This window comes from Balearica regulorum, chromosome 1, assembly GCF_011004875.1.
Source record: "Balearica regulorum gibbericeps isolate bBalReg1 chromosome 1, bBalReg1.pri, whole genome shotgun sequence".
NCBI classification, from domain to species: Eukaryota; Metazoa; Chordata; class Aves; order Gruiformes; family Gruidae; genus Balearica; species Balearica regulorum.
Genome location: NC_046184.1, coordinates 44,026,296 through 44,044,351, shown reverse-complemented (window position 1 = coordinate 44,044,351; position 18,056 = coordinate 44,026,296). Strand labels below are relative to the sequence as shown.

At 38.6% G+C, this 18,056-nt stretch overlaps 1 protein-coding gene across 7 annotated transcripts in view; it reads right to left on the bottom strand.

The window, feature by feature from the left end:
* Positions 1-18,056, bottom strand: part of SYT1 (synaptotagmin 1) — a 358,139-nt gene that overhangs the window by 44,186 nt on the left and 295,897 nt on the right. For all 7 annotated transcript variants that reach the window (XM_075747487.1, XM_075747476.1, XM_075747516.1 and 4 more), the window contains one exon: positions 10,681-10,798. In XM_075747487.1, coding sequence (XP_075603602.1) covers positions 10,681-10,798 — 118 coding nt within the window. The remainder of the gene's footprint in view (positions 1-10,680; positions 10,799-18,056) is intronic.

Below are 18,056 nucleotides of genomic sequence, written 5' to 3'. Positions count from 1 at the left end.
AAATCATGCCTTATAATTCCACTGCTCACAGAACTACGTTTTAAATTACTAGAGGACTACTGTTGGCCTTGGGCTTTTGCCAACTCTTAATGCAATTTCATCAGTGCAAAACCTACCTCAAGGCTGAAAAGCTATCAAGTCTATATCCTCTGCTACCTCATGGAACCTGAAGCTAAGGACCATAATACCTAGACACTATAGCAATTGGTATTTCATAATATCGTAGACATATTAGTTACACAAAGGCAAGTGTGCACTGGTGTATGTGGAAGATGTGCTTGTCCAAATTATTTCATTTACAAAAAAAATTATTGTCTATGCTTTGGTGTGGATTCTCTTATACTATTCCATTTTGTTGTGAGAAGAATTCAAACCGTAATGCAATCCATGCCCAGATTAGACAAAAGCAACATCTGTGGATTCTCTTATACTATTCCATTTTGTTGTGAGAAGAATTCAAACGGTAATGCAATCCATGCCCAGATTAGACAAAAGCAACATCTATCTCATACATGAGTCTATTTCTTGACTAATTCAGGTCAAAGAACTCGATCAATTAGGAAATCACTCACTCTCCTGCAGGGACTGCCAGACACACAGACTGAGCAGAGCCGCAGATGCAAAGATTGTTCTTGTCAAGTGCTGGTTTCCCAACCAGAAGTCAGACAGTAACTTCCTGAAGTAGATGTTCCTCAGCAACGGGGCACTACGGATAGTCTCCAGGAATGGCTGAGCCAGTCCCTGACTTCCACTGTCCAGGAAGGAGTTTGGTCCGATACCTTTTAAGCTTGCTTGATCGACAGCAGCAAAAACCTCTTCCAGAAACACCTTTGCTCCCACAGCTTTCCAGATCCCAATCCCGATCCCAAATACCTTATTTTTAAAGTAATATGCACTTCTTTTTAATTAAACATTCTCCCCTCTATTTTTTATCCATGAGGGAGTAGCCTGAATTAACTTAGCTCCCAACCAGCTGAAACAATTTGCAGCGCAAGACTTGCCGATGCTGTCACATCCTTACATAAGCATTTCTTCACATCCTACATAGCCAGGGCTCCTGAACTCAAAAAACCCATTATGTTGCACACTGTCATAATCACTACTTTTAGCATTCCTCCAACGTTGACAAGCATGTGATAGTTTGCTGATGGGAAGCAACTGATAGAGCTGAGGACTTCAACTCAGCTTCCTGGAACTGACTCCAGGAATGCATCACCTCACAACAATGTTGTAATGAGACTGGAGCCAGCTGTACTGCAAAGATTTCCGGAGAGGCTCAAACAGAATTGGAGATGCTTTCTCACTAAGGCTCAATCTGGACATGATCATATTCTCTTCAATGGAAAGGTGGATTTAACCTGCAGACTTGTATATGTAAAGTGTTCTGTGATACCATCAGGAATCTGAAGAAAAAGAGGTCTCATGAATTGGGCTTGATAGATGAGATGAAACAGAACCCCTTACTTCTCTAACCTGGAGCAATTACTACAGAGATGCTGCTGAGCTGCTGAGATTACATTTGGATCCTGAAATCCTCATGTGTCACTACTTACAGGACAGAAGTTAAAATTTGGTACTGCCTACTATTAGATCATGTACGGTTTTATAATGTATATCTGTATCTTTATTTGGTTTTCGACAAACGCCAATCTGAAAGAGATTATGTTGTGACAAAGCTCACAACACAGAGCTTATAAATCCTCCTTTCTGCCCTCACAAAAAAAGTAGAAAACAGCTGAGCTTTGCAATGGGTGGCATTCTTTATGACAAGTTTGCTTTTAGGCATGTTTTGCAAGAAAACCTCTAAATGTTACCCATTGCATGTTGGTCAATTGTCTTACATAGCATTTGAATTTTCCAGTCAAATGTCTGTTGGCACGCATACTGGACAGATGCCATGTGACTTGTGCTTTATTTTTATCTTTCCTTAATGAGAGTTGTATAGTTTACTATTCAATAAATACTACATTAATATCTAAAGTGATGGGATGCCACATAAATTATTTTGATTTAAAGAGAGTAAAAAAATGTTGCTATTTGTAAACTTGAAGACAGCTCAGTAGAAACGAAAGGAATTCATGTGGGGAATGAGCAACAACATATTCATCAACCGAAGAGGAAGAAAATTTTAATCTCATATGAACTAAAGTGACTGCACTAACAACCGTAAAATGTCAGGAGATGGTCCCTTCATATTACCAGTTTTGCTATTGCATTATATTGGTGATAGATCCGTAAGTTGAGAGAAACACATCTGGCACCATCTTATCTACAGGAATGGTATAATGGAGGAAAAACCCCACAGTTTTTAGTTTAAAACCAATCATGTTGTTATGGAGGAGAAAAAAAAAAGAGTTCCAGATTCCTCTGTTCTTTTTAGCTTTGTAAAATATTTGCCTAGCATCTTAGCTGTCCTAAATAAACTAAATATCTAAATAAAGGTGTTGCTGGTGTAGCTACTGCATTCATACCCAGCCTTGTTTTCCCCTTCAATACACCTGAAGGTTTCACAAAGTGATACATACACTTGAAAATAATATGTCTGAAAAGCTCAGTTATTCAGTTTATTACAAAGAAGATGTAATGATGATACAGAAGACCCTCATGAAGACAGGACACCCACTGTGTTGACTTTCACGGCTAATAAACAAAAGCACAAGAAAGGTAGGTAGGAACTAAACCCAGATAAATTCTCACCTCTATCACACACAAACTTCTTTACAAGGGAAAAGTGGCATTTCTGGGCTTCACTTTTGCACCTTGTTGGCAGGTAATTTGCAGCTAATCAAACCCCTGTGCCTGACTCAACCAGAACAAAGTGCCTCTAAGACAGCGTGGCCTGTGCTGGAAAGAAGAAACAAAGTCCAAATGCCCGGTTTTCTGCCTCATCAATAGCATCATGGAAGTAAGGGATGAAATATTTGGAAAGAGAATCCCACTTGAGATTTGTATCATTCTCCTGAGACACACAGAAAGCACAATGAGAATAACAACGTTGGCACCTCAGTCTTCATCAGCAGCAAGATTCTGTTTCTCTCCTGTTACCTTGAGATGGGTAATGGGACCTTTTTGGGAAACTGCATCAATAGAAGAGAGGGCAGGACTTGACTCCCACCTTCAGTTAGAAACATTTTGGAAAATAAATTTTGGAATTGGCAATGGGAAAACTTATTTTTCCATTTTTGTTGAATGAGAAGCATCTCCCGGCTGCCAGCGGAGAGCTTCGCTTCCCAAATGTGTGAACAGATTTGAACAACTATCACCCATAAAACATACGTGCAAAGCAATGATACCGACAAAGAACTAGAAACACCTGTGTTCCTTTCTCTCTCCTTACGCTGAAGTACACACTTCTCTGTCATCACAGACGCATTTGCAGCACAGTGTACTAGAGGAGGCGTGCAATTCCCTGTACAGGGAATACAGGTATACAACCCCTGCTCTCGTCAGGGATAACTGAGGATCGGGATCAAGGGTCTAATTTGTGAAATGTTTCCTTCCATTGAGATGTGCACACAAAGGAGTTACACATTGGAAACTGAGTCAGGAGGCCTATAAAAAATAACTGCATAAAGATCTAGTAGAAACTAATGATCTTTCTTGCCCACATGGGATTAAACAAATAAAAAATGCATGTGGGATTTAAAGTAATGTAAAAACTGGAATTTAAAGTTTCTATTTCTTCAGAAAGTCCTACAAACTTCATCAAACCTCAACCACGTTAACAGTGCTAATAAAATGCTCATCATGCTGTCTTAAAAACCTGTATGACTTGACACAGTCCTGAAAAGGAAATACCCTCAATTATACTTTCCTTGCTTTCTGTGAGTATTTAAGCACTGATCTAAACTGTATTTATAGAGATGAAAAAAGACATTTTCTTTTTGAGTTCATATTTGATTTTTTTTTCTTGAAACCCATTAAAAGAAAAGACATAGGCTGCAATTTTCAGAGAGTAAAAATAAATTAAACTTACTTGTAAGAGAACTGCCTAATTTCCCTAAGGACTCCAGAATCTATCTACAGTATTTTTACATCCATTTTACAGCCACTCACATTGCTATGAAATTCTGTAGAGCTTGAAAACCTAAAGTATTAACTGTCTCATTTTCATATAAGTAATTAACACACACATCTTTACACTTGCATTGGGACTGCATAACCAAATAAAAACATACTATAATTTAATCAGGAAGAAGCATGCATACAATCGCACACAAAATGCATTATTTAGATGTGGCTATTCAAATAAAAGAATAAGAAGTCTTCCTGCTCTCTGTTTTGGGGAAGGGAGGGTGGGAGGGAAATCAATAGAAATGCCAGAAAATTATGGCTATTGTTGCTGACAGAGTTCACACGGCTGGGTGCTGATCTCCTGTACCTTTGATCAGCACGTACAAATAAGGAGATGTATACATACAATAAGCTTTCTTTCCTTTCTCAAATCAAGAAGCTGTTCAAACACCTCCTGAGCCCAGGCACTTTTTCAGTGCAGTGTTTGTCCGAAGGTTTCTCAGAGCAATGTCTACAGGTTTTGTACAACTTCACTGGTAATCAGCAGGCACAATCTATTTTTCCTCGTTTTAAGCACAGGAGGAAAAAAAAAAGAGCAGAACGATTTGACTCTGCTTCTTTGTAGCAATTGCCACATTCGATGGTTCATCTAATACAATATATTATTGCAGGCAATAGCCTGTAGCATATGATTTAGTGGAAATTGTGTACTCACTCCAAAATGGACAATTACCTGACAGCTTCCTCATAAGACTTTCCAAATTGCCCTGGAATATGAGAGTTTATGTATCCTTTAACATGGCTTCTATGATAAATACATCGTAATTTGGAATATATGTTGATTTTGGAATTGCCTTCTTCAGCTTTTACCTTGAGGAAGACGGTGGTTTGATGTCAAAAGCTTGAGTTGGGATTAGAAGAAACAAGTCCCTAAGACCTTATTTATCCACTGAAAGAGGACCATTTCAGACAAGAGCCCCCCTCACTACGATCCAGTCTTAAGGAAGATGTCCCCAACAGGAATGTTCTCCCAGGGAGGAGAGAAAGATTTTAACATGATGGAGATTTGGTGACCGATCCCATCACCACTGTAGGAACCCACAGCGAATTTATGGTGATGCTGTGAGACCGCTTTGCAAGCGTTAGCGAGATGTACTGCTGCAGCCATCTACTGCTGGAAGTTCTGCCAGTGTATTACAGTAGAGATACTGGGATATTAGATGTTGCAGAAATCCTCACAGTAAGTAGAGATCTTAAAATATTTGTTGGTACTGATCTCTGTTGGATTCTTTAGGATTAGGCTAGTTGCAAATGCAGCTGTTGTGGTGGTGGTGGTGGTGTTTATTTTTACTTTCATCTTTTAATAAGGCTGTTTTCTTTTCCCTTAATATTCACTGAGTTATGCTTACAATATGGCTTATAGCAAGACCGTGGCACTAATGGTGTATTTCTCTTCCCATAATATTGCATTTGTGTTAGCTAGCTTTTAAGGTTTCTTATGTTTTAATGAAGTTATTAAAGTGAATGCTCTGACTGCATAATTCATGAGCATTCACTCTGTCTTCAAAGAGCTGGTCTCTAAACAATTTTTAATTTTTCAATTCTTTTCTAAGAACCAAGCCTTTTGAATTTGAATGCAATATTTAAAATAAATGTCTAATTGTAGAAAACTAGCTTTATTTCTGCTATAGCACCATTTGGTCCCCAGGGATGGTTCTAATTTATAGTATTTGCTTGGCAGATACAAAGAGGTGCTGTGTATTTTCTATTTATAACTCATAAATATTGAGATTAGCTTTCACACATAATGGACTGGATTATGTGCTGCTTTCTCTTCACGGCTGTATCCACAGCCTTCTGCAGAAGGAAGGGCACATGGAACCAATCCCAATCGTCTCCTCCTTGCAGTTCTTCCTAAGCATTAATTTGGCAGAGATAGGTAAAGTTTAGTGTCTGCTCTAAAATTTGCTACTTGACAACAGTTCCAAGGCAAGACCTGAGCCCACGCCAGCCAGGGCATCTCCCCATTGAAACTCGGGGTCTGACTGGGAGGAGTGGTGAGATGCAGCAGTGCTGAGGAGATAAGTGGACGGTACATCGCTTGCTACTAGGATACATTCCTGATAATTAGATTGACTAAAAGCTAAGCATGCTAAAATAATACACAGAGAAAAAAACCCAACACATTAGCTTTCAAAGATTTTTAGAAGGAATAAACCATACTGAAATTAATCCTGAAAAGACAATAAGCTATGTTAAGTTTTATACTAATTATCAGCCACTAAGACATGACTTTTTTGATATAAAACGTTATTTTGCCAGTAATACATGCAGCCACTGAAGTTCTTAAAAAAGGCATTTAAGCTGAAGGGCCTGGGTACCCATAACAACAGCCTGTCCTGGTGCCAGACCCAGTCTCTTCTGAAGGTTCAGAAGGAAAATGTTTTTCAATGTATTCAGGTAATTTATTTCAACAATTGGCTTGGTAAAAGCAGGGAAAGCTGCTGGAAGTTGAAATGAAAGCTTTTATTTCATGTTAGGAACAAAAATGAATACAAATGGAGGGTATGACTAAATTCATGGAAATCTACAGAACTGCCTGCAAAAATATGTATTACTATTGGGACTCTTCCTATGTAATAAAAAGAAGCACCATATTTATTGCACAGACCACATTTAGCTGCTAGTCAGATGTGCTGAGGGTTAAACAACCATTTTTTCTTTAGAAAATAAGTAAAAAATATGAATAAAACCCAAGATTAAAATGAATGTAGATAAAAGTTTTATACTCATTTAAATCCACATCTGAAATCACTACCACTTTTATTTAAATGAACATCTCATAGGGGAGCTGCAGATAATTCCTGCCCTCTTTCTGCAGCAGAAGGGATCGTAAATCTCAATAAAGTATCGTAATTCATAGGACGACCCTTGTGAACTAAACAGTACTGTTGAGCTGCATTGTGCCCTTATTGAGGAGTTAGTCAGACTACGTCTCTATGGCCTGTTTGGAGAGGTTAAATTGCAAATTGGTTTTGAAATCTTCCAATTTTGCAAATCATCTAAACAAAATTAAATAAAAACAACCAATACAGTGACTTGGGACTCTAAGTTCCCTTGATTTGCTGTAAGACCTAAGCTTCTAAGTCTCATAGACATTTTGGGTGAAGGATACCTATAAAACCATGTAACCAGAGTTTACCAAATTCAGACAAATAAAAAATATCTATTTATAGCTTACATTCCTACATATCACCTGCCAGATGTCAGATTCATTAAAAATGCATTTGAGTATAATTTAAATAATTAAAATGTCATTTTAAAACAGGCATAATTGTTTGCCAGAGGCCCTTGCTCACCAGAAGTAATGATTTCCACTTGTTGTGGTGACTTGATGAGCTCAGGCTGAACAGTTCCAGCGTTTGAGCCAAGCTTTGCTTTAGTCACAGCCTGATGTTGCAATTAAGTTTAAGACCTGGGAGTTTATTGCTCAGATGGGTAATCTGGTTTTGTTACAAGGAGTCTAATGAATTTGATGATTAGTCTGTTGTCTTTTATTGTCTGTTTCTGAAGTAATTTGTGCTTGGCTTTTGACTGCTAATAAAATTTATGGAAAAGTTCAAAACACTGGAGATAAAGGCTTTTTTTTTTTTTTTTGCAACGGTAGTAACCATTAAATGGGATATATACACTGACTAGCAGGATTAAGGTTTCACCAGTAGAATTTCACCCTGTAGAAATGCTAGGAAAGGTAGTACTTTCAATCTACTTTGCTCTTGCTTTGGATAGGTACTTTCTTAACTGGGCTCTATATCTGCAAAACATAAAACACACGTGTTGAAAATCAAGCATGTTTTTAAGGCCAATTGACCACAATTATGGATGCATTCCAATTTTTAACAAATTACTAAATAGTTGTGCAGAAGACTACTGAGCCACAGCGACTGGTTCTTTGTACTGGGACTAAAGATGACATAAACACTAAAGCTTTCCACGCCGTTGAGGTGCAAAGGTATAGCAGATTATTTACTAGCAGCAGTAATACTCAAGATGTGGAGAGAAGCAGCCAGAAGGAAACTGCAAGGTCGGCCGCCGCCGTGCTGCGAATGCGCGGCGGCCCTATGTCAGACCTCCTGTGGGAGCCAGGGCCTTCCTCCTCCTTTCCACAAGGCAGATAAACTACACAGAGAGGCATAAAGGCTGGATGCAAGAGAAAGCAGAGCCCTTTCCAAAATGCCTGTCTGCTGCTTTTCTAGCCTCTTCTCCAAAATAGGAGAGAATAACAAAATGATTTTTGCCTATTTTTGACAAACTTCTAAGATTTTTTTCCCCTGTATGTGACAACTACATAATTTTCACCTCTCACTAATGGCTTTCCCTTGGTGACAGTAAGTGCTGTTGAGTACATAGGTAACATTCGGTTTGAGATCACATTTGATTGTTAACATTTTCCCACCTCCACTGCAATGCAAAACTTTGAGTTTTGCAAAACAAAAAGCCATTTTAGTATCTAGACAAAATAACAAAACTAGTGGGGAAAGTGTTCCCTAATTGAGATAAAATCCTGTCACCTTCATTACCACTTAGCGGTACTGAACTTTGAGAGTAGGTATTATTTAGTGTGAATAATGACAACAGAATCTCAGCTTGATTTCAAAAGTTATTTCTGCATAATTTATTCAAAAGATAAATTCCCTAATGAAAGATACTGGATCCACTTTAAACCAACATTATTTCATCTATAATTACGGCCTCAGAAATACTGTACTAACTGCCATTTATCACTGTCAGCGACTTTTGAATTCCTGCTACAACCATGATATCCCATTGGGTTTGTTTGTCTCTGAGAGAACATGATGTTTCTAGTTTGGCATGGCCCTAAAAAAGGAGAACAAAACCTGTCATCCTCTAGAAATATATTTAAATGTCCTCTATGTGCTGAAGCACATAGGGGAGAGTAAGCCCACTCATTTCCTCGTAGTTATTTCCAACACAATGCATTATATTTTCCATCTGAAGTTTGTAGAAGGTCTTCAGTTCATTAGTGCTTCCCCTGCCCCTTTCTTTCTTTTCTTATGAGCTGAGTACCCATTATCCATCACATTTCTCGCAAAGCTTGGAAAAAAATATATAGATGCTCTGACTCTTAAGAGTTGCACTTCAGTCAAAAAACCCCACGCTTCCTCATTATAAGAATCTAATCTTTCATTAGGAAACAATTAGGAAGTAAATGTGCTTAAGAACATTAATTTGCGTTTGGTTCAGCACAAGCATTAGGGAAACTATTAGTGGTGTTTCCTAATTCAGTTTCCATTTTAGACAAGAAAAAGCTAGACTTGATTCAGGTAATGACTACAACAATATTTTTATGTCTTTTACTTTATCGTGTCTGTTGCCATACAGTGAAAGATTTTAGAAGCAAGTAAAATAAAAAAAAAAGATAACTGGTAAGATACTGGTAAGAGACTTTGTTTCCCCTCACTCTGTGAAGGTCCTCCTGTTACTGTTCATCAAAAGTGGTAAACAAAACCTTCAGACTTGCTTTTAGCAGGTCCCCATTTCTCTGTGTATTTTGGATATAACTCTTACCCTGTGCTAAGACTATAAGAAAATACAAGCAAACCACTTCTTTCTTATCACTTGCTAATTCAAAATCAGCAGTTACATCATCTGTGTGTTAGTAACAGCTGTAAAAGTTTTCAGTTCTACACTGGAAACATCTTCATTCTCAATGGTCAGTAGAAACTGTCTCTTTTAAACAGAAGGTCTAGAAAATAAAATTCTCCTGGAAAGATCTCTCTTTATAAAGCATCTTGTTATTTAATTTGGTCTAAGCTAATTGGCAATTTAGACAGTAATTTGTGTCCAAGAATTCCAGACACAGCAGAGAACAGAAGCCTACATGAAGCTCTACCAGGTCGCTGGGCCACAGCCCCACCACAGAGACACAGCCCTGATGTCATGCGTGCTGACCTCACCCTCCCTTAGAGATGGCATCCATCACCTCACTCACGGTGTGCATAGCCTTACTACGAGGAAAGACTACGAGGACTATTTGTAGGTACTGAGCATGTTGGACCTATCAACCTCACTGACTACCACAAGTGCAAGACTCTCATTTTGATTGATGGTGTATACGTAAATGCAGAGCGCTCCCGGCACTGTGCATGGGAGCAATCACACCCGAGCCCTTCAAATGTAGAAGCAATTATCCTAGGACCTCAACCAGCAGTCAGCATGGTGACCTGTGGTGAGTTCCTCTGTTGTGCATTATCAGTAACATTGCAGGGGAAATGCTCACATTTCGTGCGACTAAACAGACTGTAGGAATTGTAGTCAGATTTTTGTCTCTTGCTTGAAGAGTCTGTATTTATCTCCAGGCAACAGGAGAGAAGGAAAGTACAGAGAGCTTGCACTGTCATCTGTTTAACTCTTCAGACTTTGTCTTGCAGTGAAATGCAATGTATAATGAAATTCCCTTTTTTAAGCTAGAATGAGTTCTGATATATTCAGTCATGCCCTAACTTTGAGAAAACACAAACTGCATTTTTCAGACAGTGAACAAGAGCCCTTACCTTCTCAGCCAAGAGATTTCCGATAAAAAGTGAGTTGCTTTTCTGCCTTTACAAGCCTGTAAAACCTACAAGCAGATTTTCATGCACATACCTGATAGTCCACCGACATCCATCTTCTTCAGGTTCTTTGCCTCCAGAATGACGACAGTCAGTTTGCCAGCCGTAGGCACATAACGGAGGGAGAAGCAGATATCACCCAGTTTTTCTTGCTGTGAAAGCAAACAAGACAGTGTTGTGTTTTAATCATTTTTTGTACCTTTTAAAAATACAACTCTGAAAGCTTCACATACATCTCAAACTCCTATTGTTAGACAAAACATTCAAAAGTTGCCCAGCTTAAATCCTTGATAACCTCAAGTCCATTGTGGCAACTGAAGTTCCCAGCAGCTATCCTGTATGGAGCCAAATGACAAGATGTGTGCTGGCTGTAAAATAAGTTATAGCGCTCAGCACTCCTCCCCTGACAACCAGGGTCCCACAAATACTGTTTGCCCTTTAAACCAAGTCATGACTGGGGTTTTTTGTGTTTTGTTTTGTTTTGTTTTTTTAAGGTTGTATTTCAGTGGAAATCAATTACACACACACACATGCGACCACTAGACTGCTTTCTGTGATACAGTAACATGGATTTTTCTCATCACACTTTGTCACAAAAGCAAAAAGTATAAAAAACGCAAAGCACAAAACATTCAGTATAAAAAAAAGACTCGTCTTCTATCGAGAGGCAAAAACCAAAAGGCAGATATAGGCTGAGAAGGCACACAGAGCATCCCTCCTCACATCAGGAAAGGCTGGAAGGATTTGGTTTTGCCTTCAGCCTTGCAGCCTATCATCTGGGATCCTGCCAAATGCAACCTTCTGCAATTCATTGCTTAGTACCTTCCTAACCGTCCTGGCCAAGAGGGAAAGGCTGAATTATGTTCAGAATTACAGGACCTTTGTTTTAAAAGGAGGAATGATAGATTTGAACTTGCAGATATGACAGAGAGAAGAGTACTGCTAGGATGATCTGAGCTGCTTTCCTCCTTCCTTTGGGGCACAACGGTTTCTCTAGGGGGGTAACAAGGTCGCTTTTGGGACAAGAAGAATCAGGTTATACCGAACAGTCTGATAAAGCATTTCAGACAGCAATGTTTCTCTTTCCAAGACAGTAGTTCTTATGGCACATGTCTGTTTCCACAATTTATTCTGGCTGTAGAGTATAAAGTACATTTCTATCACGATATACTTCTTTGGTTCCAGTGTTGGTTTAGAATAAATTGGAAGGTTGGTTGTTGAAAAGTTTTGGGGGTATATCCAAGCTTTTTGTTAAGACATTAGGTAATTTTTTGCAGGAATTATGCACCTTTTCCCCCGTACCACAAAAACAAAAAGAACATGACAATTTACCAGCTTTAAAGAGCCAAGGAGAAAGAGGTGAAGTCAGAACCTTTCCTAAAAAGCTGGGAGAACACTACTGAGAGCAACTGGCTCACATATTCATGGATGTAGTGGGTATTTCCTAGAGAAAAGACAACCCATGTCCTGAAGACTTTACCATCCATGTAAAAGGAACCAAAATGTTCCTTTCCATCTGGGAGCTCAAGCTTCCAAGTCATTTAAGAGAAACTGAACTTCATCCACTAAGCCAAATTTTCAGCATCAGTGGCAATTTTTCCTCTCAATAGCTCTTACACACAATCACTTTTTATCCAGGTTTTGATAAGCATCTGCAGTATAGCTGTCTGAAGAATGCATGCCAGATACTCAGCTATACTTCAGAGCTTACACCTTCCTTCTTTATCAAAAGGTGCGTGGGCTTGTCTCAGAAGACTCCCTTGGGGATGCAGGATTCTTTGTTTTTCCAAACAAAAGACTGGAGTGGTATATATAAGAATGGCATCATGCAGTTATTGTTCCTTTTAATTTAAAAAAACCCAACATTTAGAAACTGCAATAACAATGCAAAATCTATAAAGTTAAAGATTCTGAATTGATTATTACAACTTGGGAATGAGACCCACGGATTATAATAGGTAGTTCCCTGCAAAACATCAGCTCAGTGATCACCAATGGTCAGAAAACATACAGAAGACACACAGTTATGTATAATTAGGAAATGCTCAGAGAGCACAACAAAATAGCTCATAATGTTAAATGTGTGTATCACGTATAAAAACGCTGTCAGAATGTACATGTGCCAGTATCTTGAAAACTGGTGCAATTATGGTGTCCTCCCCACCTCAAAAAGGATATGATAGAATTAGGAAAGATTCCAAGAAAAGCAGCAGGAACGATCAAATACATGACACAGCTTCTGCAGAAGGAAGAGCTAAGTAGATTAGTACTCTTCAGGCTGGAAAGGAGCTGGTTGGGGAGCAGTATCTTAGAGACCTCTATCTGACCCAGGAGAGCTATAACGATATTATGACCTTGCTCAAAAGAAGAGATACTAATATCAGAATATTTACATTTTTAACTCATATCTGAAATAACCTAAGATGTCTTTCACAGCATGGACTGCAGTTCTATGGAAGGACTTACTATTCCTCCCTGTCTGCATATACTGTTATAAATCCCAGAATAGATTCAGATCATAGTAATACAGATTTCAGCCGTGCAACCTGCATAGCTCGCGCTCGGCTCTAGCAGAGCCTGCGATGGCATGGTGACAGCAAAATATGCTCCTGTTCCCTTGACATTCAGCTTTGGAAGTCCATATTGGCTAGGCTAACGGTGAAGTTGATCTATCACTTGCAGCTTGTTCAGAATGGAAGAAATCAATTGCTTATTGATTTGTGTCATTATGATCACAGCTCACCCAGCCACCCAGTTGTCTCGGCGGTCGCTGTTCTATTAGATGGGAGCCTTGGTTTGAATTAGCACGGTTGATTCATGGGGCTCTGAATAAGACTGAAACGGGGTATATTTGAAAGCTCATTTTGGTCCCCCATCTTAGAGACTTTTGTATTCACCTGTCATCCGACATTCAAGGATTATGCCCTCACCTCTAGATTCACTAGGAGGAGCTTTGGTTGTAGCAGCACGGGAACTTGTATTCCCTTGTATTCCTCAGAAATGTCGCTCATTGACAGACTAGCTAAACATCTATTTTGGAAGGTACTTTTAAATCAATGCCATGCTACTAATTGTTCCTTTGATTGGGCTTTGGTTGGTTTTGGGGTTTTTTTGGGATTGTGGTGGGGTTTTTTTTGTTTTTGTTTTGTTTTTTTCACTTGTATTGAGACTAGAGTGTGTTTTGTAAGCATAAAATGGTGGTGTTAGGATCTGAGCCCTTCAGCAGAGGCTGGAGGAGGCACTTTACAAACAGTTACTGCCATGGAGACCATCACCTCTCACCAGCCTTTCTCCACCTGCAATCTGATTATGCTTCTGTGCAAATACCACACAGAAGAGTAATTTTTTGAGAGCATTTAATGCATTTTTAGCCTCTTTTAATATAATTTTAGCCTCTTTTAATGTAATTTTAGCTACAGGAAGCATGGAAAATAAGCCAGCTTCACATAAACAGCCGGTTTTCCATAGATCACCATCTAGCCATGGGAAATGGCAGCAGATGATGGGGTCATTCCAGTGAATAACTTGAAGAAAAAGTGTAGGAACCTCTTTAAATGCGTACAGAATCACTTTTAGTACTTTTTTGTTGTTATTAAAATCTGTGTTAACTGCATTTCTTCAATATTTCTTGTACTTTTAACATTTCCTCTTTGCATGACTGCCACAAGTTTTCTATTCCTAAGATTTTTTTTTTTTTTTGTATTTTTTAATTTAAAAAATATTTGTCAGGCAAAATACTGCAAGTGGCAGCACTGTAATGAAGCAACAAAAAGCAATCACTAGAGGTGTGGTTTGCAGGAGATAATTACAAACCCCTGCAGGGCTACAAGGTACAGATGAGTGCTTCTGGTATGGTGATTATCTCATGGAGGTGCCTTATTGTTATTATAAATTTCTTTCAGTCCTCTGTATAAATAATTTATGTTAGTAAATTGCTTTGATCTCTGATGGAAACTGTAAGTTAGTGTTAGAAACTTCCAACTGGGAGGTTCATAGGCTTTAACCTATTCATGTATAATGCCTAAACACCAATCAAAAGACTCTCTCCATCTAAGCAACTTCATAACTTCATTACATTTAAAGAGAATGCAATGGAGCAGAACATAAATGATATAGACAGCACTGCTAACACTTCCTCAGCTTAGAAAAGGCTATTTGAAGTCCTGTTGAGAACCTGGACTTTTTAGAGACAACTCTAAGTGGCTCCTGCCTGTCTCATGTTTCTTCTTGTATTTGTCAGTAGTCATTTTTACCTTGACAGTACACTCTACTAATGAGCTACAGAGAAAAATGCTATTTATGCAGATTACTCTCATTCACACTGCAGAATCTCTAGCAGTGATATCCATCTTCTTAATATAAACATTCGCCACATTTTTGTGGAAGATACTATGAGAAAGTTGATGCTTGCAGCTCTCTTGGTAAAACAAAACCAAAATAATGAGCCACAGCACAATATGCTTTTTCCTAATTGGATCTAAGACTCCAAAATAGTCAGTAGAGGAAGGATATAAACACAGTGAGGTGGGTTTCCAACTTCAATACCTGGTTTTGATTGTGGATATTTGCATAAGCCTGAGAGAAACACAATAGGACGTGGTTTATGGGCGAACATGTTCTTCCACCGATCAATACTTACAATGGAAGCTCATAATGTTCACTGTATAGTTTTTGCACCAAATAAAATGTTTTAAAACTCTGTGGAGAAAACAGGGACAGCACAAAGGTGGGTTATAAGCTAAATTAGAGTCTTCCAAATTCAGGAAACCCAGGTAAACTGTAATGACAAAATGTCTAATTCTAATTCCCACATTCACAGGCTTCAGACAGTTTTGAGGTCATCATATTCTGTCTACACACGGAGATCTCAAATCCCACAAATTCTTTCTCGTGGCACATAAGCCACGAATACACTAAGCTGCAAAGGTGTCACAATAACATTAGTAACAGAATCACATGGATGCAGAAATGGATTACATGGACCAGCCATGACTTTTCAGTTAGGCCACCATAGCAAGTGGGCAGAATTAGCAACACATACACATAGCTGGGATCTACAACTGGGAAAATATTGCTCCTCTGCATCCCTCACGACAAATAGGGACCATACTGTGAAAAGGAAATACTGGTTTGTTGGGTTTCCCCTTTTCCTTTAAACCTGAAATTGTATTGGCACAGCAGCTGTTCCTAACATTACCAGTTTCAAAGGTATTGAATTTTTTATAAATACATGGTTCAAGAACAAATCAGAAAACTTCAAACCCGCAATAGGTACAATCAGGAAAGAAAGACAATCTTTTTCTCTTATGCTTGCAAATCAGGGACCAGATGACCCCACAATATGCAGACAATTCTGCCACAATTAGGCAAAGGAGTGGGAAGTGAGCAAGAAGCTCTTAAAACTCAGTTTGCATAAATAGGCTAGAAATAGATGGTGTAGCAGGGAAGACAAAGGAGAACTGGAAAGAAAAAGAAAAGCTGGAGCTAATGTGTTGGCCCATTATTATAGCACTTTTGGAGACTATCACATGAATATGTGTGCACACCAAGTACCACTGTACCCCAAAGTCTGTGAACTACTTTTGGGATAAAGTACTGAAAGCAAATAGGAGAGGCAGAGTTTCCCCCCAGCCTTTCCAATCAAAAGGCTGATTGCTGAAGTAGCTATTTCAGACTTGCAAAATGTTAGCTATAAACCCAGTCAATATAAATTTAAGGACTTTAACAACTAAACCATTAATCTGACACGCAGAATAATTCCTTTGGTGTCTAAAAGGATTTCATGCCCATGAACGGAGCAGCCATGCTGTTATACAGCTAGCAGTAAATAGCTACTACATGCCTCTGGAGATAAGGAAGAACCTTCTTCATGACTGTACCTACTACAGTTTTGAAGAAAATACTCTAAAACAATAAAATATGAACAGAAAAGTGCCCTACTGTGTGGGTTTTTTTATTCAAGGATCAGTCTTTGTTCACAGGAATAACCCACTTGTCTTCCAAAACGGATGTACAGAGTGTCTGTGATCAAAAGTCTCTCCTGTTTGCTTTTACTAACATTATTTCAGAAGTACTTTCGTAGGTTATACCTTCTACAAATGTGCAAACTTGGCCATAAAAGGAAGCTCCTGTTAATGTAAAGTGTTCGGTTACAAGCCACATAACAAGTAAATTAAGAAGCAAAGCAAAGTGAAATAGGTTACAGCAGGAGATCTTGGAAGAAACAGGGTTCTTGAGGCAGGGATCCAGAGGGCTCATTTTGGATGCCATAAAAAAGGGACTAGCAGTGACAACAGGCTAAAGAAGAGATGGAAAAGAGATCGATGCCAGGTGAACTGAGAACAGAAATAGAAGCAAAGGTCCATGAGGTAAGTTTTAAAAGGGAGAAGTTTTAGAGCAGCCAGGGAACAATCTTACAAATGGAATGAATTTATTAAAGGCATCAGGAGGTGGTATCCGCAGGGGTACAGTCATGGTATAAAGTAGGAGTGAGGAAGAGCCAAAAGAAACAGTTTAATTGCATATTCCTTTTGACTGATTTCCCTACTACAGTCCTACTCGCTGACTCCTTTGTGATACAACTTCTGTATGCCAGCACTACTTTTTACCTTTGCTTAAAGGGAACCTGGCAGGATCTTTCTGTGGAAATAAAAATTACTTATTTTTTTTCCTTTTTTTTTCCCTTCTGAACAGCACTACTTGACACAGAAATTCTTCACAAATCTCTGTCGTCTTATTTTTATATACTTTTATACATATGAAGGTAGTAGACTGCTTTTAACTGCCCTAATTATGTAATATTCTCCAACGCAATGGTAAATTGGACTTGAAAGCAAGTTGGGCAATAATTTGAACCAGCCAATGTTATTATAAAATCATCAAGTCAGGTTTTGTCAGCTTCCTCCTTTCAGTCCTCTTCATTACATTTTTAACTGTTTAGAGAAAGCACTTCTGTTAGTGCTTTCTAAAAAGCAGAGGAAATGGAAAGAGAAAACACTGTTATTATTAGTAGAAAATGACACTTCACGGTCATCAGTTTAAAAGCATTACAATCAGCTGGTTCTTGCAAAATGAGAAACGCTGTGGCTGAAGGCACTTGAAATCAAAGATTAGCAGAAACACACTCTTTGATTTCCAAATAAGAGACCATGCTACCAAACATACCGAGTTCTTAATTAAACAAGGAGAAAATGAATTTCTTAAATAAACGCAAAAGGGAGGAATGAATTAAAAGAAACACATATGCCTGAACATCATAGCCTGGTTTTCTGTAACTCTTTGCCTACCCACAAATGCTTGCAGCTGGCTTCTCTGCTTTAATGATTGCATCTTGCTCTATTTTGCCACTTGGCTTCTCCTCAGCTCCTGCCTGATCATATTTCTAAATGTCACTCACGTTTATGCAGGTCA